At 45.1% G+C, this 20130-nt stretch overlaps 1 protein-coding gene and 1 long non-coding RNA gene across 2 annotated transcripts in view; one reads left to right on the top strand and one right to left on the bottom strand.

Moving 5' to 3' along the window:
* The first annotated feature begins 6145 nt into the window (after positions 1–6145).
* Positions 6146–8128, top strand: LOC307203338. Its single transcript, XR_013833158.1, has 2 exons — positions 6146–7658; positions 7818–8128. It is a non-coding gene; the product is annotated as an uncharacterized lncRNA (long non-coding RNA).
* A 2848-nt stretch (positions 8129–10976) lies between these two features.
* ADAP1 (ArfGAP with dual PH domains 1) overlaps positions 10977–20130 on the bottom strand; it is a 68279-nt gene continuing 59125 nt past the window's right edge. Inside the window, exons 8-11 of the mRNA XM_079953950.1 lie at positions 17995–18057; positions 15461–15532; positions 13193–13421; positions 10977–12033 (exon numbers count right to left, since the gene is read on the bottom strand). Coding sequence (XP_079810076.1) covers positions 12005–12033; positions 13193–13421; positions 15461–15532; positions 17995–18057 — 393 coding nt within the window. The 3' untranslated portion in view covers positions 10977–12004. The remainder of the gene's footprint in view (positions 12034–13192; positions 13422–15460; positions 15533–17994; positions 18058–20130) is intronic.

The following is a 20130-nucleotide window of genomic DNA, read 5'->3' as shown; positions in this document are numbered from 1 at the left end:
GGTTCTTTCTTGTTCAATATTTATTTTTATGGGATGATTTATTGATTCATTTTAACACTTTATGTAAAAAAAGAAAAGAACAAAATTACAAGTAACTGCAAACCACATGTTAGGCTTAATATAATTCTACATCTTGTCTCCATTAATGCACAACACCAGATGTTAGCGGTATGATTAAAAGATGAAATGGGGGAAACACTTTATTTTTTCACATTTAAAATTTTAAAAAGGCTTAGATTAATACAGTGATCATGCATGAGGGGGAATAATACATTTTTATTTACTGTAAAAATAAAAATAAAAGGATGAATTTGTGTTAATTGTTGAGTATTAAATAAATACTTTATACTGGGATCTCTACTGCGCTTGGCTTTTGAACATGGTTGTGGATCAGCTGTTTTATAGGTCTCTGATGAGATCTTTGAGCAATGATTTTGCAGGGTTTGCAGTTTCTGCAGTAGGCAAACTGGTTCTTCTGGCTTGAGAAATGCAGCTGCTCCAATCCTGGGTAGTCAGATACTTTCAAGTCCTTTCATTCAGTCCATCTAGAGGGTGTTTGCTTTTCATGCCTTTCTGCATCTGCATCTTCCATCTTTCTTACAGGTTTAATAACTTTTGTAATCCTTTTTGGTATGCCACACACCCTTTGTTTCCTGGCAATATAAAACAAAATCATTTTCATACTTTACATCCCTTCTTTCCACAAAAATAGGCTCTTGTTCATTGCAAAGTGCTTTTCCAGTTCCTGGAGGCAAATTCCCAGAATACTATATTTGTTGCTGCTGTTGTGAGCCTGCTCTAGGTAAGAACTAGTGAGATGTGGAAAGTTGGCAGCATCTATTACCCATCCGCAAATAGTTTTCATTGGAAACAAGGTGTATTGAGGAAGATTGCCTGCTCAAGCAGCAGGTAATATGAATTCTCAGGCAGGCAGCTTTGATACTGTTCCATGTAGAAAAGCAGAATCATGCCTAAAATTAAGAGTTGTCTAAATATACCCTTGAACCAGACCTCCCCAGCCTGGTGCCTTCCAGCTGATGTGGGACAACAACCCCCATTGGCCATGCTGGCTTCCGCTGATGGGAATTCTGGTCCAACAACCTTTGGAGTGCACCACCTTGAGAGAGGCTGCCTTTTGTAGTTGGCACACAATGTTGTATGTTGCTACTTCTATATAGCAAAACCGTGCTGCAGGTTCTATGTGACAAGCTGCCTCCTCTGGCTTTGAATCTCTGACAGCATTAATTGTAAAAGCGGGGTGGGGTGGGGGGAGTATTCTGCAGCTGGGGAAAGTGGTGTTGTGAAGGTTGCAGTTTCCATGCTTTCTAGAGAACCCTTTTTCATGCCTCTTTTCCTGTGGAGCCCTCACAAAGTCTGCCGTTTGGTGACACATTTTCTGGCACACCCTCTGTTCATATGGAGCACTGGTCAGGCCACTTGAAGTCCATTGTTGGCCCTATTCAAGCCTGAACATAAACCAAGTTCTTTAGCTATGGTTGACCTTCAGAGAGGTAAGGCAGCAGGCCCCACTCCCATTGATTTGGCTAGAGGCAGCTGCCTTCTTAGACTTGTCCCTAGGCTTAGTGGCTGTTTAAACTGTTCATTAAGCTAAGGGGAAAGTTTTTGGTTCTTTCATTGGCTTGTTTTCCTCTTCCCTTCTCATCCCTTTTTTCCTTATGTGTCATGTCTCTTAGATTGTAATCTGAAGGGTGGGGCCTTTATAATTTTTTTTAATCTAGGTGTAGTAGTAGTAGTAGTAATACAGTTGCACATTGTAAGGGAAGATTATTAGGGAGGGCAAAATGTTTCATCTGCCACCACTAATTTCAGTGAGAAGCTTCAAGTTTTCCCAAAGCACAGTTTTGGCAAAAGTGTTTAAGGATTCGAGAATCTGCACAAAGGTAACTTGGAATATGCACCTGTACTGTTCAACCCACTGCTGAGAATGAGCAGGTCCATGCTGTGAAACAAAGCATTTTGATGAATGGTGCTCATGATTTTTGTGCATGCTTTGCCTAAATTGCAATCGGTAGCCTATTTCAAGGTTCTTACGCTGATTAAAATTCATTTTTCTCCTCCCAATGTCTTGCTGACATTTAGCAGCTTGTGTGGGTTGTTGCTGGGTTTTTTCCTTAAAAGAAAAACCCACATGGAGAGAGACGCCAACAGCCAAGCTAAATCCAAATCCCTAATTTGAAAACCTGTCACATGGGGATGCTCTTGTATTTTATTTTGAATCACTAGGTGGCACCAGAGCCTTCATTCTTTGCTTCTTGCTGTTTTCAGAAACAAAAGGGGCTCTTATCTCTGAGTCCAACACCCCTCCCCAATGCTGAATTGCTTTTAACAGCTGCAAATGCATGGTGTGGAGTGTTAGGAAACAATTCTCCCTCTTCATCCCTACACCCACCATATTGTTTGGTCGAACTGCATGCAAGGTTCTCTCCAAATCAGCTGGGACAGGTATGATTGTATGCATCCATGTGCAGACCAAAAGCTTGTACCAAGTGGTTCCTGTGATAATAGTAAGCATGACTGACATGATTTAATCCACAGCAACTGTGCAGTTTCCAGGAATTCAGAATTGCTTGCCCAAGGAAGTGAGGGAGATGAGAGAAGCCCTGTGCAAGACCCCAGCTGGTTTCAGGTGAAGGTCAGTGTTTGAAATTCGCCAGGTGCCAGGCCCATTTTGCACCTGGCTGCCAGTCACTTGCAACCAAGTGAAGATGCCTGGGCCCTGGGATGGCGCCTGACATCACCATCTGAAGGCGCATGTCTGGGGATCCTTGGATCTGGACTGTTTTAACATACTAGCAACACATCTTGTAGAATTTATCTGCACAATCAGAATGAATTCCAGGAACCAAAAAGTCATATTGAAAAATGTGGTTTTTGAACCATCTGGCCCAAAAATGGCAACTAGGCCAGACTATAACCTTGGTTTACAAAGCCATTTGGCACCTAGCTTATATATCTGAATTTCTAACACTGGGTGGGGTAGGGAATCGCAACGCCATAGCAGAACCACTGCCCTGCATGCAGGAAGTGGCAGGCTCAGTCCTTGGCATCTGCAGTTCAAAAAGAATCCAGTAACTGGTGAGAAGAAAGACCCTAGAGAGTTGTTGCCTTGGCAAGATAAGTCACCTTCCTTGGTTCTCCTTGTTGGCATCTGTCTGTCTTGGGAGACAATGGAGTACACCTCTGGAGGTGAAGACAAACTGCATAGTGGCCTCCCCAGGATGCAAGCCTTGGCAATGTGTATGGAGGTTCTGGGCTGCCCAGATGACAAGACCTCCCTCGGCTGTGTTGATGTGGCCCAAAGGAAAGCAGAGTAAGATGCTTGGCACCAGCTTGGCTTCAGGAGTTGCCAGAAGGAGGAGTAAAAGGCGCCATCCAATGATCTTACAGACTCCACTGTGGATTTGTGTAGGTTTACGCCTCGGCTTAGCCTTTTCTTCTCGCGAAGATGTCCTGCAAAACAGGGTTTACTCCCAAAGCCTTTCTCATGAATGAGTGTAGCTGCAAGGCAGCCGAGGTTAGAATCAGTGTCTTTCCCTAGTTGGGTTACCTTCCCAAGTTGACGAACGACACCTGCCCTTCATTTCCTTCTTCTCACTTCTTGTATACTCCATAATTCATAGTAAGCCTAAAATCTCCAATGCATTCCCAAGAGTTTCGCTATCTGCAAGGGTTTCGTGTTTGCTTTGTGTGGTCGTCCTAGCAAAATGGTGTGTTGGAGTGTTCATGGACCTCTGAATAAGAAAGCAAGTATGCCAGATCTCTCCAGCTAATCAGACAGGCTCCTCTGTAACCCATCACATCCTCCCAACTAACCTTTTAAGGCAGACCTTATCCCTATATTACATATATTAAAAGAACAGCTTGCCTACCAATTATAGGTTCATAGTGTAATCTCCAGTTGCTGCCCTTGTCTATAATCACAGTGCTTGTTTTAAGCTTTAATTGTCGTGTTGTAGACTATGTTTTGCATCTCATTGCCATTTGACCCTCACAGTTTGCAATTTACTCTCTCTGCACCACTGTGTGGATGGATGGGTATGTGGTTGGCAAGCAGAACGAGCAGGGGTGGTAGCCCCTGTTATAATACATTATTATTATTATTATTATTATTATTATTATTATTATTATTATTATTATTGTGTGACTATGACAGCTGAGAGCTCTTCATATATCTGATGCAGAAAGCTTATGCCATTATAAGGTCTTCAAGATTCTTTGTTTCAGGTGAGCTCATAATAGAAGTAAGATTGAACCCAGGGCTTTTCTGTTCCACACCTTGGGTTTTTGTGCTTCTGCGCTTCACTAGCTTGCTTTAGTCTCACAGAATAAAACTGGGCTCTGTGGAGTATCTATCCTAGTCCACCTCCCCATCCCTCAGGCAGAGCACCAAGAGCATCCTTGTCAGGTGCTCAATCAAGCATCTTTTGCTTGACAGCTCCAGATTTTCACAGCCTCCTCTGGTTAGGCTCCTTGCAGTCAGCATGTACTTCCTGCTGTTTAGCCAAAATACACATCCCTGTGTCTTAAACCAGGCCTTTTCCCTCCCAGCCTTGGCAAGTAGGATAAACGGTTGTCCCCTCTCTCTTGAGATACTCCTAAATACTTCAAAACTGTCAACATCTCTTGTCTGTAATCCTCTTTTTCGCTTGGCTAAAAATACCTACTTCCTTCAGCCTCTCATAGGGTTTGCATTCAGGACCTTTCAACAGCACAGCTTTTCTCTGAACCCTCCTCCACTTTAACATCCACCTTCATGCGCGGTGCCCAGAACTGACCTCCTATTTGCAGCTTCCAAATAATGGATTGAGCACCCAAACCTGGTGTTTTGAGCAATCCTGGAACAGTCCCACTGCTGTGCCACGTTCTTGCCAATCCTTCCTCTGTTAAGCTCGAAAGGCCATTTTTCTCTGAAATTCAGTTGTGAAATAGGTGTCGGCCTTTAAAGGCATTTGCAGAAATAACACGCCCCGTGCAAGTTGGGAAATGCTTCCTGGGTAGCGAGGCCCCTTGTGAAGCAAGCTGAATGTTATGAAACTGCAAAGAGTATGAGAACAGCTGACCTCGATGCAAAGTACTGCAGGAGTACATTGAGAAGAGGTTGCTCCTGGGCACTAGGGAAAGCTCCTTCTTTAGCTATACAGATTGTGGTGAAACCGATACAAGCCATACACTCATGACTAGCAGTAGACATTGCTCTGCACTGTCCTTTTCTGTCTACTCTGCATACATGTAGTCTCAGGTCTTGGATCAGGAAGGGGAACTGCAAATGTAACACCCATTAGGAACCTAAGAGCCCTGCTGGATCAAGCCAGTGGTCCATCTACTCCAGCATCCTCTTCTCACAGTGGCCAACCAGATGCCTATGGGAAGCCCATAAGCAGGACCTGAGCATGACAGCACTCTCTCCACCTGTGGCTTCCAGGAACTGATATTCAGAAGCCTCCCCCTACACAGGAAGATCATAGCCATTGTGCCTAGTTAGTCCTCTCCATAAACTTGTCTCATCTTCTTTTAAAGCAGGCATAGCCAAACTTGGCCCTCCAGCTGTTTTGGGACTACAGCTCCCATCATCCCTAGCTAACAGGACCAGTGATCAGGGATGATGGGAATTGTAGTCCCAAAGCAGCTGAAGGGCCAAGTTTGGCCATGCCTGTTTTAAAGGCATCCAATTTGGTGGCCACCGCTGCATTTTATGGGAGCTAATTCCATAGTCTTAACTATGTGCTGTGCGAATCAGTACTTCCTTTTGTCTGTCCAGTGTATTCCAGCACACGAAGCTCCAAATTCGGCTGTAGATGCTTATTTATTTATCTCGGTAATTGTATCCTGCCTTCCAAAGCTCAACCCTTCGCATATACCTTTCACAATACAGTACTGGAAGGCAATTCACATGTAATATTAAAAGGAGAAGAAAGAAAGCACAGAACCAGCCTTAAAGGCAACTAAAGGAACCCCCAGAGGCAGAACAAACATGGAATAGTTAAGACCAGTCCTATTCACACTTAGAAGTGAGTCCCTCTGAAAGTGAATAGTTGGCTGAATATACACCAAGAGGGATAGCACTGCTAAACTGCACCAGAATCTCAATGGTTTGTTGGAAAAACTCTTCAGCCACTGATAGCACATAAGTAAAGGGGGAGCTCATTTAAGATCTTGGGGCAGTGAGTTCCATGTATGAGGTGCTGCCCTGGAAGAAAGCTCCTTCTTGTATTACTACCAACTGTACCTTATAAGATGCAGGAGAGCCTGCTTCCACAGGTGTAGAGCCCCTCCTGGCTGGTTTGGAGGCAGCTGTTATTGCAGGAGCACCTCTGAAAGGTATGAAAGCGTCACCTGGCAAAGGTGGAAAACCCGGTGCGACTTGTTTTGTATAGCTAACGGCATGCCTGCATTGTCTCTTCAGAGAGCCCTTCGTCTCAACATACCGATCTTCTGTACTGGGAATTTCCAACCTCTGGAGGCCTAGTGTTCTATGAAGAATAGTTAAGCACCAAACAGCTTAACTATAGAGCCTGCCTGACATACGTACATCTCTGTGGCTATGGCTTCACTGCCTTTTAATCAACCTCCATGAGGGAGGAGATGAGCCAATGTCACTCTGCTGCATCTCTCCCCCTCACATCACTGGATCATCCTATTTCAGGGAGGCTGCCTACTTTTGAGGAGGCTGCCTGGTGTACCTCTGCATGATATACTACTCTGGATTTGCAGTATATCAACCTCTGCTGCAAGGCAGGCGATTCTGCTGCCACATGTCTCTGTATCAGGCATCATCCAGTCTCTCCGGGTGCAGAATAACCTGGTCAGATGAGGTTTGCTGTCACGTCTCTGCATGAGTTGGGCTCCTTTGTGGGCAAGCATTTATTGCTCTTGTGTGCTATAAGTAAAACTTACTGAGATGCAATAATGCCGTCTTCACTTTTAAAACTGCTTTTGATACTGGATATTTTGAAAACTCTTTATCATGTTGCCTGCATCACCAATTTATTTGTTCCACAAATTTAACCAGACATTTGTCTCCATTGATCAGACAGAATAATAATTTATTGGCATGGATGACATTTAGTACCAAATTTTTTTTATAACCAGCGACTTAACACATGTATGCAATGGATAAGAGGGCATTTATCTTACAAACACTGACTTAAGAAAGAAATGCATTCTGTTCTGAGACTTGAAACATACCAGCTTCACCCTTTCTCCCTTTTACTGAAGTTGAGCAATCATTTCAGGGGGAAACCAAGGCTGTATTGTGTGTGGCACTGATACTGCTGTGGGTGTGCTCTCTCTTGCATAATTTGAGAAATTGGTGGAGATTATTGTTGAGCCTGTGAGGGAGCGAGAATTAATATAATTCAGCGGGGGGGGGGGAGATGAAGCGCCTACCAAGTGATAAGAGCAAGCAGATGTTGGCAAAGCATGAAGGCTGGCTAAATCTGTCAGTATTACTATAATAGAAAGGTAAACACGGCTAGAACCATAAGAGGGGGCGTGTGGCTTATAATAGCGTAAGGCAGAAATATTTACCATATTGTAACTTGTTTGCTAACTTCAAGAGTCCCAGCGAAGGTTTGTTAGTTGGGGGTGATTATCTGGCAGCAGCAAAATCTATGAACTTCTGCAACAGCCACTTAAAGGTGAAGGTAAAGGGACCCCTGGCAATTAAGTCCAGTCGCGAACGACTCTGGGGTTGCGGCGCTTATCTTGCTTTACTGGCCGAGGGAGCCAGCATTTGTCCGCAGACAGCTTCCGGGTCATGTGGCTAGCATGGCCAAGCCACTTCTGGCAAACCAGAGCAGGGGTAAAAAAGGAGCAAGAAAGACCTATGATCATCTCATGCCCTCGGCCAAAAATAGCCAGCACAGTGCCTCCAGATATTGTTGGACTCTTCCTCCCATCAGTCCTAGCCACCCTGGCGAATGATAAGGCATGATGGGAGCCGTAGTCCAACAACCTCTGCAGGACAACCGTTGCAGCTAATGGGTCTTTCACCAAATCTATATGAACTTTGCTTCCTGCCATGTTTCCGATGCATTCCACTCATACAGTGCATAGTGGTTTGTTTGGGGGTTTTTTGGAACAATAAATATTACCACTGTTGTGTAAACTGGGGTTGTTTTGTTGAGAGGGGGGGAGGCTTATAGGGCCCGCTTTGGGTTAGAGGGGGGTGGTCTTAGCAGAAAGCCCTCCAGAGTGCCCCCTTTCTGTGTCAGAGGGCCCTTGTGAGTGTGCACCTGAAAGAGGCAGCAGCAGAAGACGCCAAGGTCCCGATGCCGCTGTTGCAATTTCCCACAATGCCCCTGATGTAGCATCACTGCAGAACATTGTGCAAAACGAACACAGCAGTTCCCAACCCCAACTTCTTTTTTTTTGTTCCCCAAAGGCGGTGGGTGGTAGCCAGAACAGGCACCAGCAATGCTTTTGGTTGGGACAGTGGGACCACCAGCAGCTACCCAAAGAAGCTGCATGCTGAGCCTGGGAAATGGCCCTTTCAGTCTTCTATAGGAATCTCTTGGGTACAGAACCATTTCACTTCCACACCTCCCACCCACCCACCCAGCTGCCAGCAAGCTGCTGTTAAGTCAGCCCTGGGTGGAAACCAACAGGGATGTTCTGTCCATTGCTCTTGCCCACGTGCTGCTTGTTTCAATGGACACCCTGTGGGATTTTTCTGGCTTTCCCTGAATGAGGCAGTGGCATTGCAGAGTCTGGGCCCAAAACAAGTCATGCTCTGAGAACCAGCTCCATTCTGCTCATCAGCGTGAAAAGGATACAAACCCAGTACAAGACTGGGACAAGCTTCAGTGCAGGAATGGTGCTGGACCAAGACGTTTTGCAGCCCGAGACAAAGGATGCAGTGGTGTGTTCCCGCCCCGCTATTCACGTACAGAAAGTGAACTGATTGGCAAGTAAACGTTAATTCAACACTGGCAGCAAAGAGAGCTTCCTCCACCATACCTGAAGGCAGCAGGCTAGTTTGTGGGGTGCAAGGAAGGCTGCTTGAGACCCACCCAGCTGTGTCCTCCCAGCTTTCGCTGCCCACTTTGTCAAATAGTAGGGCTGGCCCGGGGTAAGATTGCAGAGATGCACTCTTGAGCAAGTCACACACTTTGACCCTGATCCAGCAAGGAAAGTCTGCCTCTGGAAGCTCATGTGATGTTCATTCTGAATTCATCCATATTGCAATGATCAGCTGGGCCTATTGAACTTGTGTTGGGGAGGGTTGGGTGGGGGGTTCGGGCTGTACAGACAGACATCCCCACCAGAGGACCCTGGCTATGTGACAAGCTGCGCATAATTAGAGCCAGATCAATTTACAGGGGGAGGAGTAGTTGCAGGGGGAGGAGTCAGTTGCAGCGAAATCAGCAAAGATATTTGCTTTGTGCCACATCTTATTGTGGCATGAGTTTCAGGGACTCGAGTCTACGTCCTGATAATGCCAAGGTTGCAGGATTATGGTGTGACATGAAACTTTCTGCAAGGGCTTTTGCTTAGCCTGGAATGGTCTCAGATTGGCCATAGGAAGACCCTTTGTTTCGTCAAAGTGTCCATCTGTTATTAACATCACAGACAGATTCCCCATCCTTCAGGAAGTTTCGGGGCTCGATTCCCCCACCGTTTTCTCAGAGCAGTGTGCTTTTTTTTTTTTTTAAGGTCACTTCTCAAGTTACAATTTAGCAGCACAGAAGGAACTTTGAAAGTCACCCTTGTCCAGAGAGCCCTGTGCGCACACTCGTGCACACAAGGTTTCCCCATTCTCTTCCATGGAGGGGACAAGGGCAATATCCACCTGGCCATACCAATGCACAGGTACGGCCCAGCCAGTTTCAAGACCTATAGAATCCAGTGGGAGAGATTTAAGCATGTGCTTAACCCTCGATGAAACGAACGGGTGACGCAGGCCAATCCCAGAAAATCCTACTGCACTGATAGGAAGCTGGCTTATACCAAGTCAGACCAAAGGTACCTCACTCAGTACTGGCTTCACTGACCAGCAATGGATCTCCAGAGTTTCAGGTAAGAGTTTTTCCCAGCCCTAATTGGAGATGTGGGGATTGAACCTGAGACCTACCTTCTGCATGCACAACAGGTGTTCTGCCCACTGAGATACTCCCCTTCCCAAGCAGCGCACAGGATTGCAGCCTTAAAAGTGCTTAGCTTGCCGATTTGTGCCCAGTTTCCCACATACTAATTTTTATCTCAAAACCACACCAGTCACACAAAGCCATTCAACCATTTTCGGGAATAAAGTGTGTATGTGGGCACACTTCCAAAGGACTGAATATATTTCAGTTCGGTAGCAAGAGTGCAGCTGAGAATCCCATGATGTTAACAATGAACTTATGTGGAAGAAGTTTTCCTGTTAATTTTTACAAGGAATGGCTCCCTTTGTTAATGAAAATCAGAAGAAAGTCACAACACTCTCTGGGCTCAGAAAGGAAAGGTAGGTCTGATTAGCACACTTCAGGCTGGGCCTGCTCAATCTGTGGCTTCCCAAGTAAAAATTAAATATACGTAGCCACATTTTTTGGCCTACATCAATAACCTCAGAGAGGTAGCAAAACAGATTCTAAAGAGCCTCTCTGGTGGACCAGTTTTGTTGGAGCTGAGGAGGAGTGTGTGAAAAGTTTCATATATGAAAGGCTTTCTCTACCTTTTCCACGGCTTTCACCACTTTTCTGGTGATGGTGCCAGCATTCTCAGTTGCACTCCCGGGAGTCCATCAAGAGTGAGGTCAGGAGACATCGCCCTCACTCCAAAATGGCTTCATCACAAGATCATGTCAACAAATGGAATCGTCATCAGAACAGGGACTAGATTTTCGGTCATCACGCTGAAGCCCAGTAGGTCAAAAAGAGCAAAGAAAAAGACACACACTTGGCGCTGCAAGCATAATTGCCACGACAGGTAAACACTGCCCCCTCTTTGCATATTGGGTGGGGGTGAAATTAGGGAACTCGGCCACCAAGTTGCCTACCTCAGCCCAGAACCACACCGGGCTGCATGGCTTGGAATAACCATCTTCCATTCGAATGCTCTCTGAACAGGTCCCAATGCCTAAACACCAGTGGTTGCTCAGAGAGTGAGGAGGGACAGAGGCAGTGGCATCTGAGTGATGGTGTGCTCACTATTAAAAGAGCTTCAGATTGGTGGTGACCTCACTGCCAGCGCTTCACCCTCTCATGACAAGCACACTGGTGGGGGAGCACCACTTCCTCTGCCTTCCCCCTCACAAGCCGCCACTGCCACACGCCATGACCAAAGCCATCTCGTCCAACAGAGGTGGACCTGCTGCTTAGACCTATAGCATCACAAGGCGATAGGCGAACCACAGACCAATGTGCATAAACGTTTCGTCAAACAGTTGTATGAAGTGATGCTTCGCAGGATGCAGTGACCAGCCAACGGTTGTCTTTTGCTGAAATGTCAGCATTGTGCACAATGCTTTGGGCTTCGTGATGATTCTTCCTAGTGGGTTTAAGCATAACGAAGGACACCCTTTCCTGGGTGTTTTCTCGGTATATGTCAAGCAAACGGCTGCCATCCTCTGAAAAAGACATCCTTGGTCGCTGGAGATGTTTAGACCCTTTAAGAAAGTGTTTGGGCAACACTGCTGCTTAAGGAGGGAGTGGACTGTGCAGGTATTTTCCCAAATCTCCTGCAGTGAGCCTCTTGCCAAATGTCACATGTTCAAGGACAATGTTCCCAAGGGAAGTGCTTCAGACAGCCTGAGATGTCAAGAAACGCATCATCACCTCCAGCTTAGGAAATGCAACTTTTCATATGTATTAAAAAAAAGTGTCTACTTTGGCCCCACAACACTGTTGTCGCCGGCCCAGAGGCCCCTGTTATAGCACCTCCCACCTTGCTAGTCCGACGTGATTCGCTGAATATGTTGTCGTTGCTCACATTGCAAGGAACAAACAATGTTATTGGGTTGTAAACAGATTCTCTTTCCTTGGTTCTGTCCAGCATGATACTACTATGGTTTATGCTTGAAATGGGCTTCCACTGTGAGGAGGGGGGAAACAACAGCATTAAAACACTGACATGTAAAGGATAGCTGCAATCTTAAGTGGTTAGTGGCTAAACCACGCCTGACCATTAAGTCCAGATGCAACCATTAGGTAAGTTCTCCTCACAGCAGACCTATTGGACTTAATGAACCCAAGTTAGCTGTGTCTTTTAATTCCAGTAGGTCTGCTCTCTGTACAAAACAGGATGCAACCCAGTGTCTTAAAGTTCAGCCACTTAGTTGATTGATTTAAATGTTTTTGAATGATTACAAAACTACTAATAAAAAACCACAGATGGCAGGTACATAATAGTTTTGGAGGGAACATCAAATAGATAGATAGATAGATAGATAGATAGATAGATAGATAGATAGATTCCATAGAAACTTAACATAGAGGGTTAACTTAAAAAATAAAAAAATCAGACCAGCAGGCAGAGTAAAAACTACACAGGAATCACTCTCCAAAAAGTACAGTAAAAAGTGCATCTTTTAATATATGATGTATATGCTAAAACAAAGGAAGTACTGTATACTTCTTTGTTTTATTCCCTATGCAGAGTGAATCAATTAATTAATAGCTTGATTGATGAAAAGTCAGTCAACTGATTTAATTCCTGGGCATACATTCGAAAATCCCATCTCTGCTGTACATTTAAGGCAGGACTATGCCACTTGAAACAGTCATGAGTTCCCCCCAAGGATCCTGGGGATTGTAGTTTGCTAAGGGTGCTAAGAGTTGTTAAGAGACCAGTCTTCCACTCCCAGAGCTTCAATTCCCAGAGTGGTTTAACAGTCAGTCCCTTTTCCTAGGGAATTCTGGGAATTGTGGCCCCGGGAGTGTCATAGGGGCCTCCTAACAACTCTCAGGACCCTTAACAAACTACAGCTCCCATAAATCTTTAGGGTGAGCCATGCCTGTGGTATGATAGTGCATTAAATGGTGTGAATGTGGCCTAAGAGAGCTTCCTTCGTCTCTCCACCTTTTTGCCTTCTAAATGGCGAATGAGGAAATCCATTTTTTCCTCCCTTACAGGGCTTAGGTCTTCCTTTCAGCAGCAGGTGCTGGGAACCGAATCTTCAAAACACAAGCTGTGCCACCGAGCCATGATGACCCGCCATCATTGCCAGTCACGTCCCACCCCCTCACCTCACCTGCATATTCCTGCGGCAGCATTGGCCTACTGATCACTTTCTGGAAAGCTGCAATCCACTCCAGCTGGTCGCTTTCCGTCTCGCAGGCAAAAAGGAACTTCCTGTCTGGAGTCACGATGGTGATTCCATGTTGCCAGTGGTTTCCCTGTATGGACGGCGGGAGGCCTTCCAAGACCTTGTAGCTGTTTTCTTTGCTTCCAATAAAAACTTCCCCCCTGGCAAAGGCATCCTGTGCGGGCGACATAGCATAGGATCTCAGAAGATTAAGGAGGCACTGGCATTTTTTCTTCCAAAAATTCATCCATGTCCCCTAGATTCCAAAGGCCTGACAGTGTTGTCCCTGTTCAAAATGGCTTCGGGGCTTGTGACAAAGTACTGTTGCTGTATATCTCCTATGATGAAGGCAGTGCATGAGATAACAAACAGAATTATCGCAGATCAGCTGACGTAATGTCCCTGCCTTCTTGGCTTCAAAGATTTCTGCAGCAAGTTGGTTTTTGGGGGGTGGGGGTAAGGGTTAAGGGTTAAGGTTAAGGTTTATTTCAGGCAACTGGAAACTATAATTCTACCATCCTTTCTCAACAGAGGCTTCCAAGCTGTATACAAAAAAAAAACAAAACAAAAAACCCCAACCTTTCAAGGAAGTCATTTCAAAATGAACAGGAAGTCTCTCCCATTTTTTCCAGCATCCCAACTGATCCCCAGCATCCTTGACAGAAACAACTCCACACAAAAACTGCAGGGAGATGTTGCAGCTTCAGACAGTAGTTTATTCCACTGCCCATCTGTTCTCATTCTTTATGTCCCCCATTCATCTCAATCAGTCTGCGCATCTCCAACTTAAGGCTAATAAAATTGTGTCCTAGCTTTTCTGTGAAAGGGCAAGAACATAAGAGGACCCCTACTGGATCAGGCCAGTGGCCCGTCTTGTCCATCATCTTAGAATCATGGAACTGTGGAGTTAGAAGGGATCCCAAGGGTCATCTAGTCCAACTTCACGCAATGCAGGAATCGCAGCTAAAGAAAACCTGACAGGTGGTCATCCAAACTCTGCTTAAAAACCTCCAAGGAAGGAGAGTCCACAACCTGAGACTATCAAAGAGCTCTTCCCATCACCTCACTCAGTAGGTTAGAGTATGGTGCTGAGAACGCCAAGGTCACAGGTTTGATCCCCATATGGGACAGCTGCATTGCAGGGGGTTGGACTAGATGATCCTCAGGGTCCCTTCCAATTCTATGATTCTATCAGGAAGTTCTTTTGAATGTTGAGTTGGAATAATCTTTCTTGTCATTTGAATCCATTGATTCAGGTCCTACCATATGGAGCAGCAGAAAGCAAGCTTTCTCCATCTTCCACGTGACAGCTCTTGAGATATTTGAAGATGGCTATCCTATCGCCTCTCAGTCTCCTCTTTACCGGGCTTATCACACCCAACTCCCTCAACCATTCCTCAAAAGGCTTGGTTTCCAGGCCCTTGATCATCTTGGCCTTTGGCCCAGGTCCTTCAGTCCCCCCTCCTCTGCACACGTTTCAGCTTGTCAATATCCTTCTTAAATTGTGGTGCTCAGAACTGGACACAGGACTCCAGGTGTGGTTTCACCAAGGCAGAATAGATTTGTTCTGTTCTCACAGTGGACAACCAGATGCCCATAGGAAGCCCATAAGCGGGACATGAGCAAACCACAATTTCTCCCCACTTGCAGTTCCCCAAAACTGGATAGATCAATTTAGTTTCATTCCAGTTCCATGACAGTTTTGCACATGTTCATTCATAAGTCTGTCCAATCCTATTTCTGGGACCAGTGGGACAAAAATGAATGAATGAATGAATGAATGAATGAATGAATGAATGAACGAACAAACAAACAAACTGGATCACAAAATTCAGAGAATAGTGAAATTCAAAGGATACTCCTGTTCTGATATGTGTATTAACTAAGAGGTGCAAATCGGGTTGACTGACTTAAAAATGTGAACTGAACAGAATCCAACCTTATCTCTAGTCTTTGCTGGCCCTTATTAATTCCCCCCCCCCCACTCATTTGGAACATTTTAAGCTACTTGATCAAAAAATATACAAATATATATATGAAACGGCCACCACTGAAAACAAATCTGTTTGAAAACAAATCTGCATAGAACCGTTATCATTAAAAGCAAAGATAAAAATCCTTTGGGAAAGTGGAATATTTTGAAATCTTGCCATGAAGTTCTGCAGTTGCTAGTCCCTGGACCATCCTGAAATCATTAGCAAACATGGGCCTTACCAGGGGATCTTTGAAATACATTAGTCTTCTGTCATCCATGGTGAACCACCGCTTCTTGAAGCCTTCAGTTTGCTAAAGAGTGGGAAAGAGGAAATAAACAGTGGGGGAAAACATTTGTATTACATGGAATTCAGTGGGACTTATCAGTTTGCTTAGGAGGGCAGCTACGGGCAATTAATTTATTTCTTCGGGTGTGAATAGAGCATGTTGAAATGCCAAAATGTAGATATGACAATTAAATCAAATTATTTCCAACAATGCTACTTATACTTGAACAACTTTCTTCCCCCCTACAAAGGGACGGTGTCAATTAAAGTATGGTGAAAAGCCTAGATTTATTTAATTTGCAGCTAATGAATTGGTTAGCCACAGAGACAGCTTGATTAAAACGCTATTGGCTCACGGCAACAAGAAAATAATTAATCTCTCTGCACGTCTTCTTAATTAGGATAGAGATGGTGAAGTGTGAATAGTGAGCAAGACTGGTGTGCTTGCCTTCGAGGCTAGATTTAGGAACAGATGACCCAAGAAACTACCTAGGATGTGGCGTCTGGAGATAATCGCCAGGTTCAAGGTATACACACGATAAGGGCAGCTTTCTGAAGCTCAAGACTCTTCATCCTAGCTTGGGATGCAAACTTGGAGGGTTAAGTGCCCACCAGTTTGGAAGAGGAAAATGGCGCCTCTCAAAAATAAGATAGTGATTTCTTACTTACTCAGGGCACTCTCTAGCTATGCAGAATATACAAGTTTGAAAATTAACAAAAATTAACCCAAATACAGCCTGATCAAGACCTTTGAGCTTCTGGGACTTGATATGTCAGTTGATATGTTGATATCATAATGTTGATATGTCAGTTGAGAGGGGCTGTGTGAGGCCTCTTGGCTCCAGTGACAGAATGCCATGGTCCAATGTGAGTTGAGGGAGTTGGACAGCAGGGCATGGAGACTAAGGAGGACTGCTTTGCCCCTCACCTTAGTGACTGAACAAATCCCAAGCTTTCAAATAAACTATAAACACAGATATGCAGGGCTGTCTTGTCTGTTGCACAGAATGTCACACGTATCTGCCAGTCAGGCAGACGTCATGGGTGTGTGGCTGGTGCAATGAGCTCCTACGCCCCACGGAATGAGTTTGTTCCCTTGAGGCCAAGATGGCTGACTTGGAGAAGATGAAAGAGGCTGAGACGTTGGTGGACAAAGCCTTTAGGGACACGATATCTGTGTCCCACTCCATGGTGACAGCTCCCTGCTGTCATGGATAAGGAGGGTCTCCAGGAAAGATGGCGTCACTCTGAGGGAAATTATCCCTTAGAAAGGGCCCTGTTTCCTGGGGAACGAGGAACTGTTCTCTCATGCCAAGGATACTCTCGCAAGGGATGGAGATACTCCCAATAGTGGGCCATTTGATCATTAGGGGCCTAGACAGCTAGGTTTATGATGCGAGTGCAGGCAGCATAGTGACTTGCCTTCCCGGCACAAAGTCTGTTATACAGCACCCATAGTTCTTTGCAGGAAGCAATGGATGCCACTTTGAGTGCCTTGGAGGACAAAATATGGTATATAAGTGGAATAAATAAATAAAGAATGCAAGAATAAAAAGATTGTATGCAAAACAGCTCAATTTGACCAATGGTGGCTGTGTTGAATAATTCAGCTTTTCTTTAAGCAGAATTTGGGGTGCAAAGCTTTTTTGGGTTTGGTGCTTCAGGCCTCCAAACACACCCCAAATCTAGGCCAGTTTAAGGCACTGTTTATGACTGGCCCCATCCAGAGCTACTTGAGTCAGTCAGCCCCAAACAGCTGCTGCTTTGCCCTGCTATTACGGAGTGAACTATTATGAGGTTTCAGCTGTCTAGCTAGTGTAAAAATATCGTAGCCATTTTGGGGTTTCACATCATGGCCTCCGGAATTTGCTTGTACTACAAAGTATACTAGTATATGTCAGCTTTCTAGCTCATGGAGAAATACCCCAAACATTTATTTATCTTTGGATGTGACGGCCGCTTCATTTTAGATCTGATGTGATGCCGTGGCTTCCAGCCATAAAATGCAAACACGATGTGGATTTTTAAGCCGTCTATTTCCAGTTTACAACATAGTGCGTAGTAGACGGTGCAATGTGAAAAACATGGCTATATATAGAGCTTGAGCACAGAGCAATGATGCACAAGATACACAGTGTTGCGAGTGTCCGACTAGGACCTGGGAGACCAAGTCTCAACTCCTCAGCCATAAAGCTGACCCTGGAACAGTCACTGTCCCTCAGCCTAATGTCCCTCACAGGGTTGTTGTGAGGATAAAATGGAGGGAAGGAGAGCTATGCAGGCTCCCTTGAGATTCTCAAGAGGACAAGTGGGATGTGATTACAATAATAAATAAATATAAAATAGTAAGTCAGAAGCATCATGGTTGGCAGGTAATGTGAGGCAGAACATTGACAAAACACTTCAACCCACCCCGAAGTTTCTAAACAGCACAAATAAGAATATTCTTCCTTTTAGCATAGACAGAAAACATAACATGCCCCCTACCTTTGGCCCTGTTTTTTCCATGTATCCTTCCTTCAAGTAGTTCCTAGAAAGCTTTGGCACCAGCTAGAGTTGGTGAGAAATAAGGGACAGTGATACTGCAGGTAGTAGATATTGGGTAAAAAAAATTATGCATGAGGAAAAACTTGGGTGTTAATGGACTCAGTACAGATTTGGTTGACCATTTTAGCCAGAGCTTCTAGGGGAAAACAGAAGTCAGATGAGATTTAGCAGACACGACACAGTCCGACAGCTGGCACACAATTCCCACATGGTCTTCCCATCTGTTGCTCTGTGCTAGTCAAGGGTTTGATCCCCCCAAGATATAGGCTGCAACCCTGCAAGTGAGAATCCTCAGAGCCCAGGGATCCAATGTGGCCCTGCAGTCCTTTCTCTCTGGCCCTCGGCTCCACACTCTCCCAGGCCATGCCCCTTCCAAGCCCAGCTCCACCCCCTCCTCCAGCCCTTTTGGAATGTCTCCTTGAACTGTGGCAATGCCTCTTGATTGCCTGGGCAGATAGAGGGCTAATATTAGGCTGCAAAAAGCCAGAGGTTTTGACACAGCCCTCTATCCACCTAATATGCAAAGCTGAAGGGACGCGGGTGGTGCTGTGGGTTAAACCACAGAGCCTAGGACTTGCCGATCAGAAGGTCAGCTGTTCGAATCCCCGTGACGGGGTGAGCTCCCGTTGCTCGATCCCTGCTCCTGCCAACCTAGCAGTTCAAAAGTACATCAAAGTGCAAGTAGATAAATAGGTACCACTCCGGTGGGAAGGTAAACAGTGTTTCCATGCGCTGCTCTGGTTCTCCAGAAGCGGCTTAGTCATGCTGGCCCCATGACCTGGAAGCTGTACGCCGGCTCCCTCGGCCAATAAAGCAAGATGAGTGCCGCAACCCCAGAGTCGGCCATGACTGGACCTAATGGTCAGGGGTCCCTTTACCTTTACCTTTACCTTTATGCAAAGCTGAGAGGTGCTTCCATTGTTCTGCCTCGTGCCTCAACACTGCTGGAATGTGCCCATAGAGGAATGTCAGCCACAAACTGAAAACGTTCCCCCACTTATGCTGTATGCATGTAGCTGGAAATCATTCCTACTCAACTCAGTAGGACTTACTTCTGAGTAGAAAGAACTGGAAAAATCAGGGGGCTTCAGTCATTACCACAGTTCCCCCCAGCACCTGACAGTGCTTGAACATTTACAGTGCATTCCCAAAAGCACAACAGAGAGAACAAATTGCCCCTAGACATAGCTAAACAGAGTGCATTCTCAGGCAAAACTCTTGCAAGCAAATGAGATGCCAAAACACTGGTGAAGATCTGGGAGCTCTGGGGACCTTGAAATGCAAAAGGGAGCACTTAAATCAAGAAGGAGAGCACAAATCACTGAAACAAAGAGCATTTTCAATACGGGAAATGGATGTTGTCGTTTTTATAAAGTCTTAGTGGGGAACCACTTGTCTGCAGCTCCTCACAGAAGCCTCACCTTTTGGCCCATGGGGGCCTTTTTAGCTAACTTCACCCACCTGCCTGGATGTCAGATTTAAAGGAAGCACAGGTCATGCACTGAAATGCATGGTTCATTTGAATAAGGGACTTGAGCATTGAAAACTGAACTTTGTAAATTTTAAGGCAATGCTCCAATAGTTGGTTAGGTCAAAGCAATCCAGAAAAAAGGAGGTACAGCTTTCAGCAGCAATTGCATCAATCTGCAGCTGGTTTAATCAACAAAACACTTATCACTAACAAACAAATGATCAGAAACACCATTATTCACTGCCCATAAGATTCATCTATGTACCAATCCATTGCAATGCACCCAGAATTAACAAATCCATCATTCGAACTGAAGAATCAGGAGAGACATGATTGATCAATCCTTTCCGCTGCCAGAATCTCTTTCAGCTGATACATGAACTCAAGGTCCCTCTTTAGGTGAATGCACATAAAAAATAGCCGCTTTAAAAGAAACCCTCACATTTAGATTGAGACCCTTCTATGTGAACTTGTCAGTGCTGAAAGTCTGTTGCAAGAAGTTTCAAAAGCTCATTTTTATAAATGTCACAGAATCAGGGGTCTGGCAATTCCAGTTGTCTCTGTCTCTCATTTTTCCAATCTTAAATTCACTTCTCCATATTTCA

The sequence above is a fragment of the Podarcis cretensis genome, assembly GCF_951804945.1.
Source record: "Podarcis cretensis genome assembly, chromosome: 14".
NCBI lineage: Eukaryota > Metazoa > Chordata > Lepidosauria > Squamata > Lacertidae > Podarcis > Podarcis cretensis.
The sequence above is the reverse complement of the archived record's forward strand: the minus strand, read 5'-3'. Positions and strand labels throughout refer to the sequence as shown.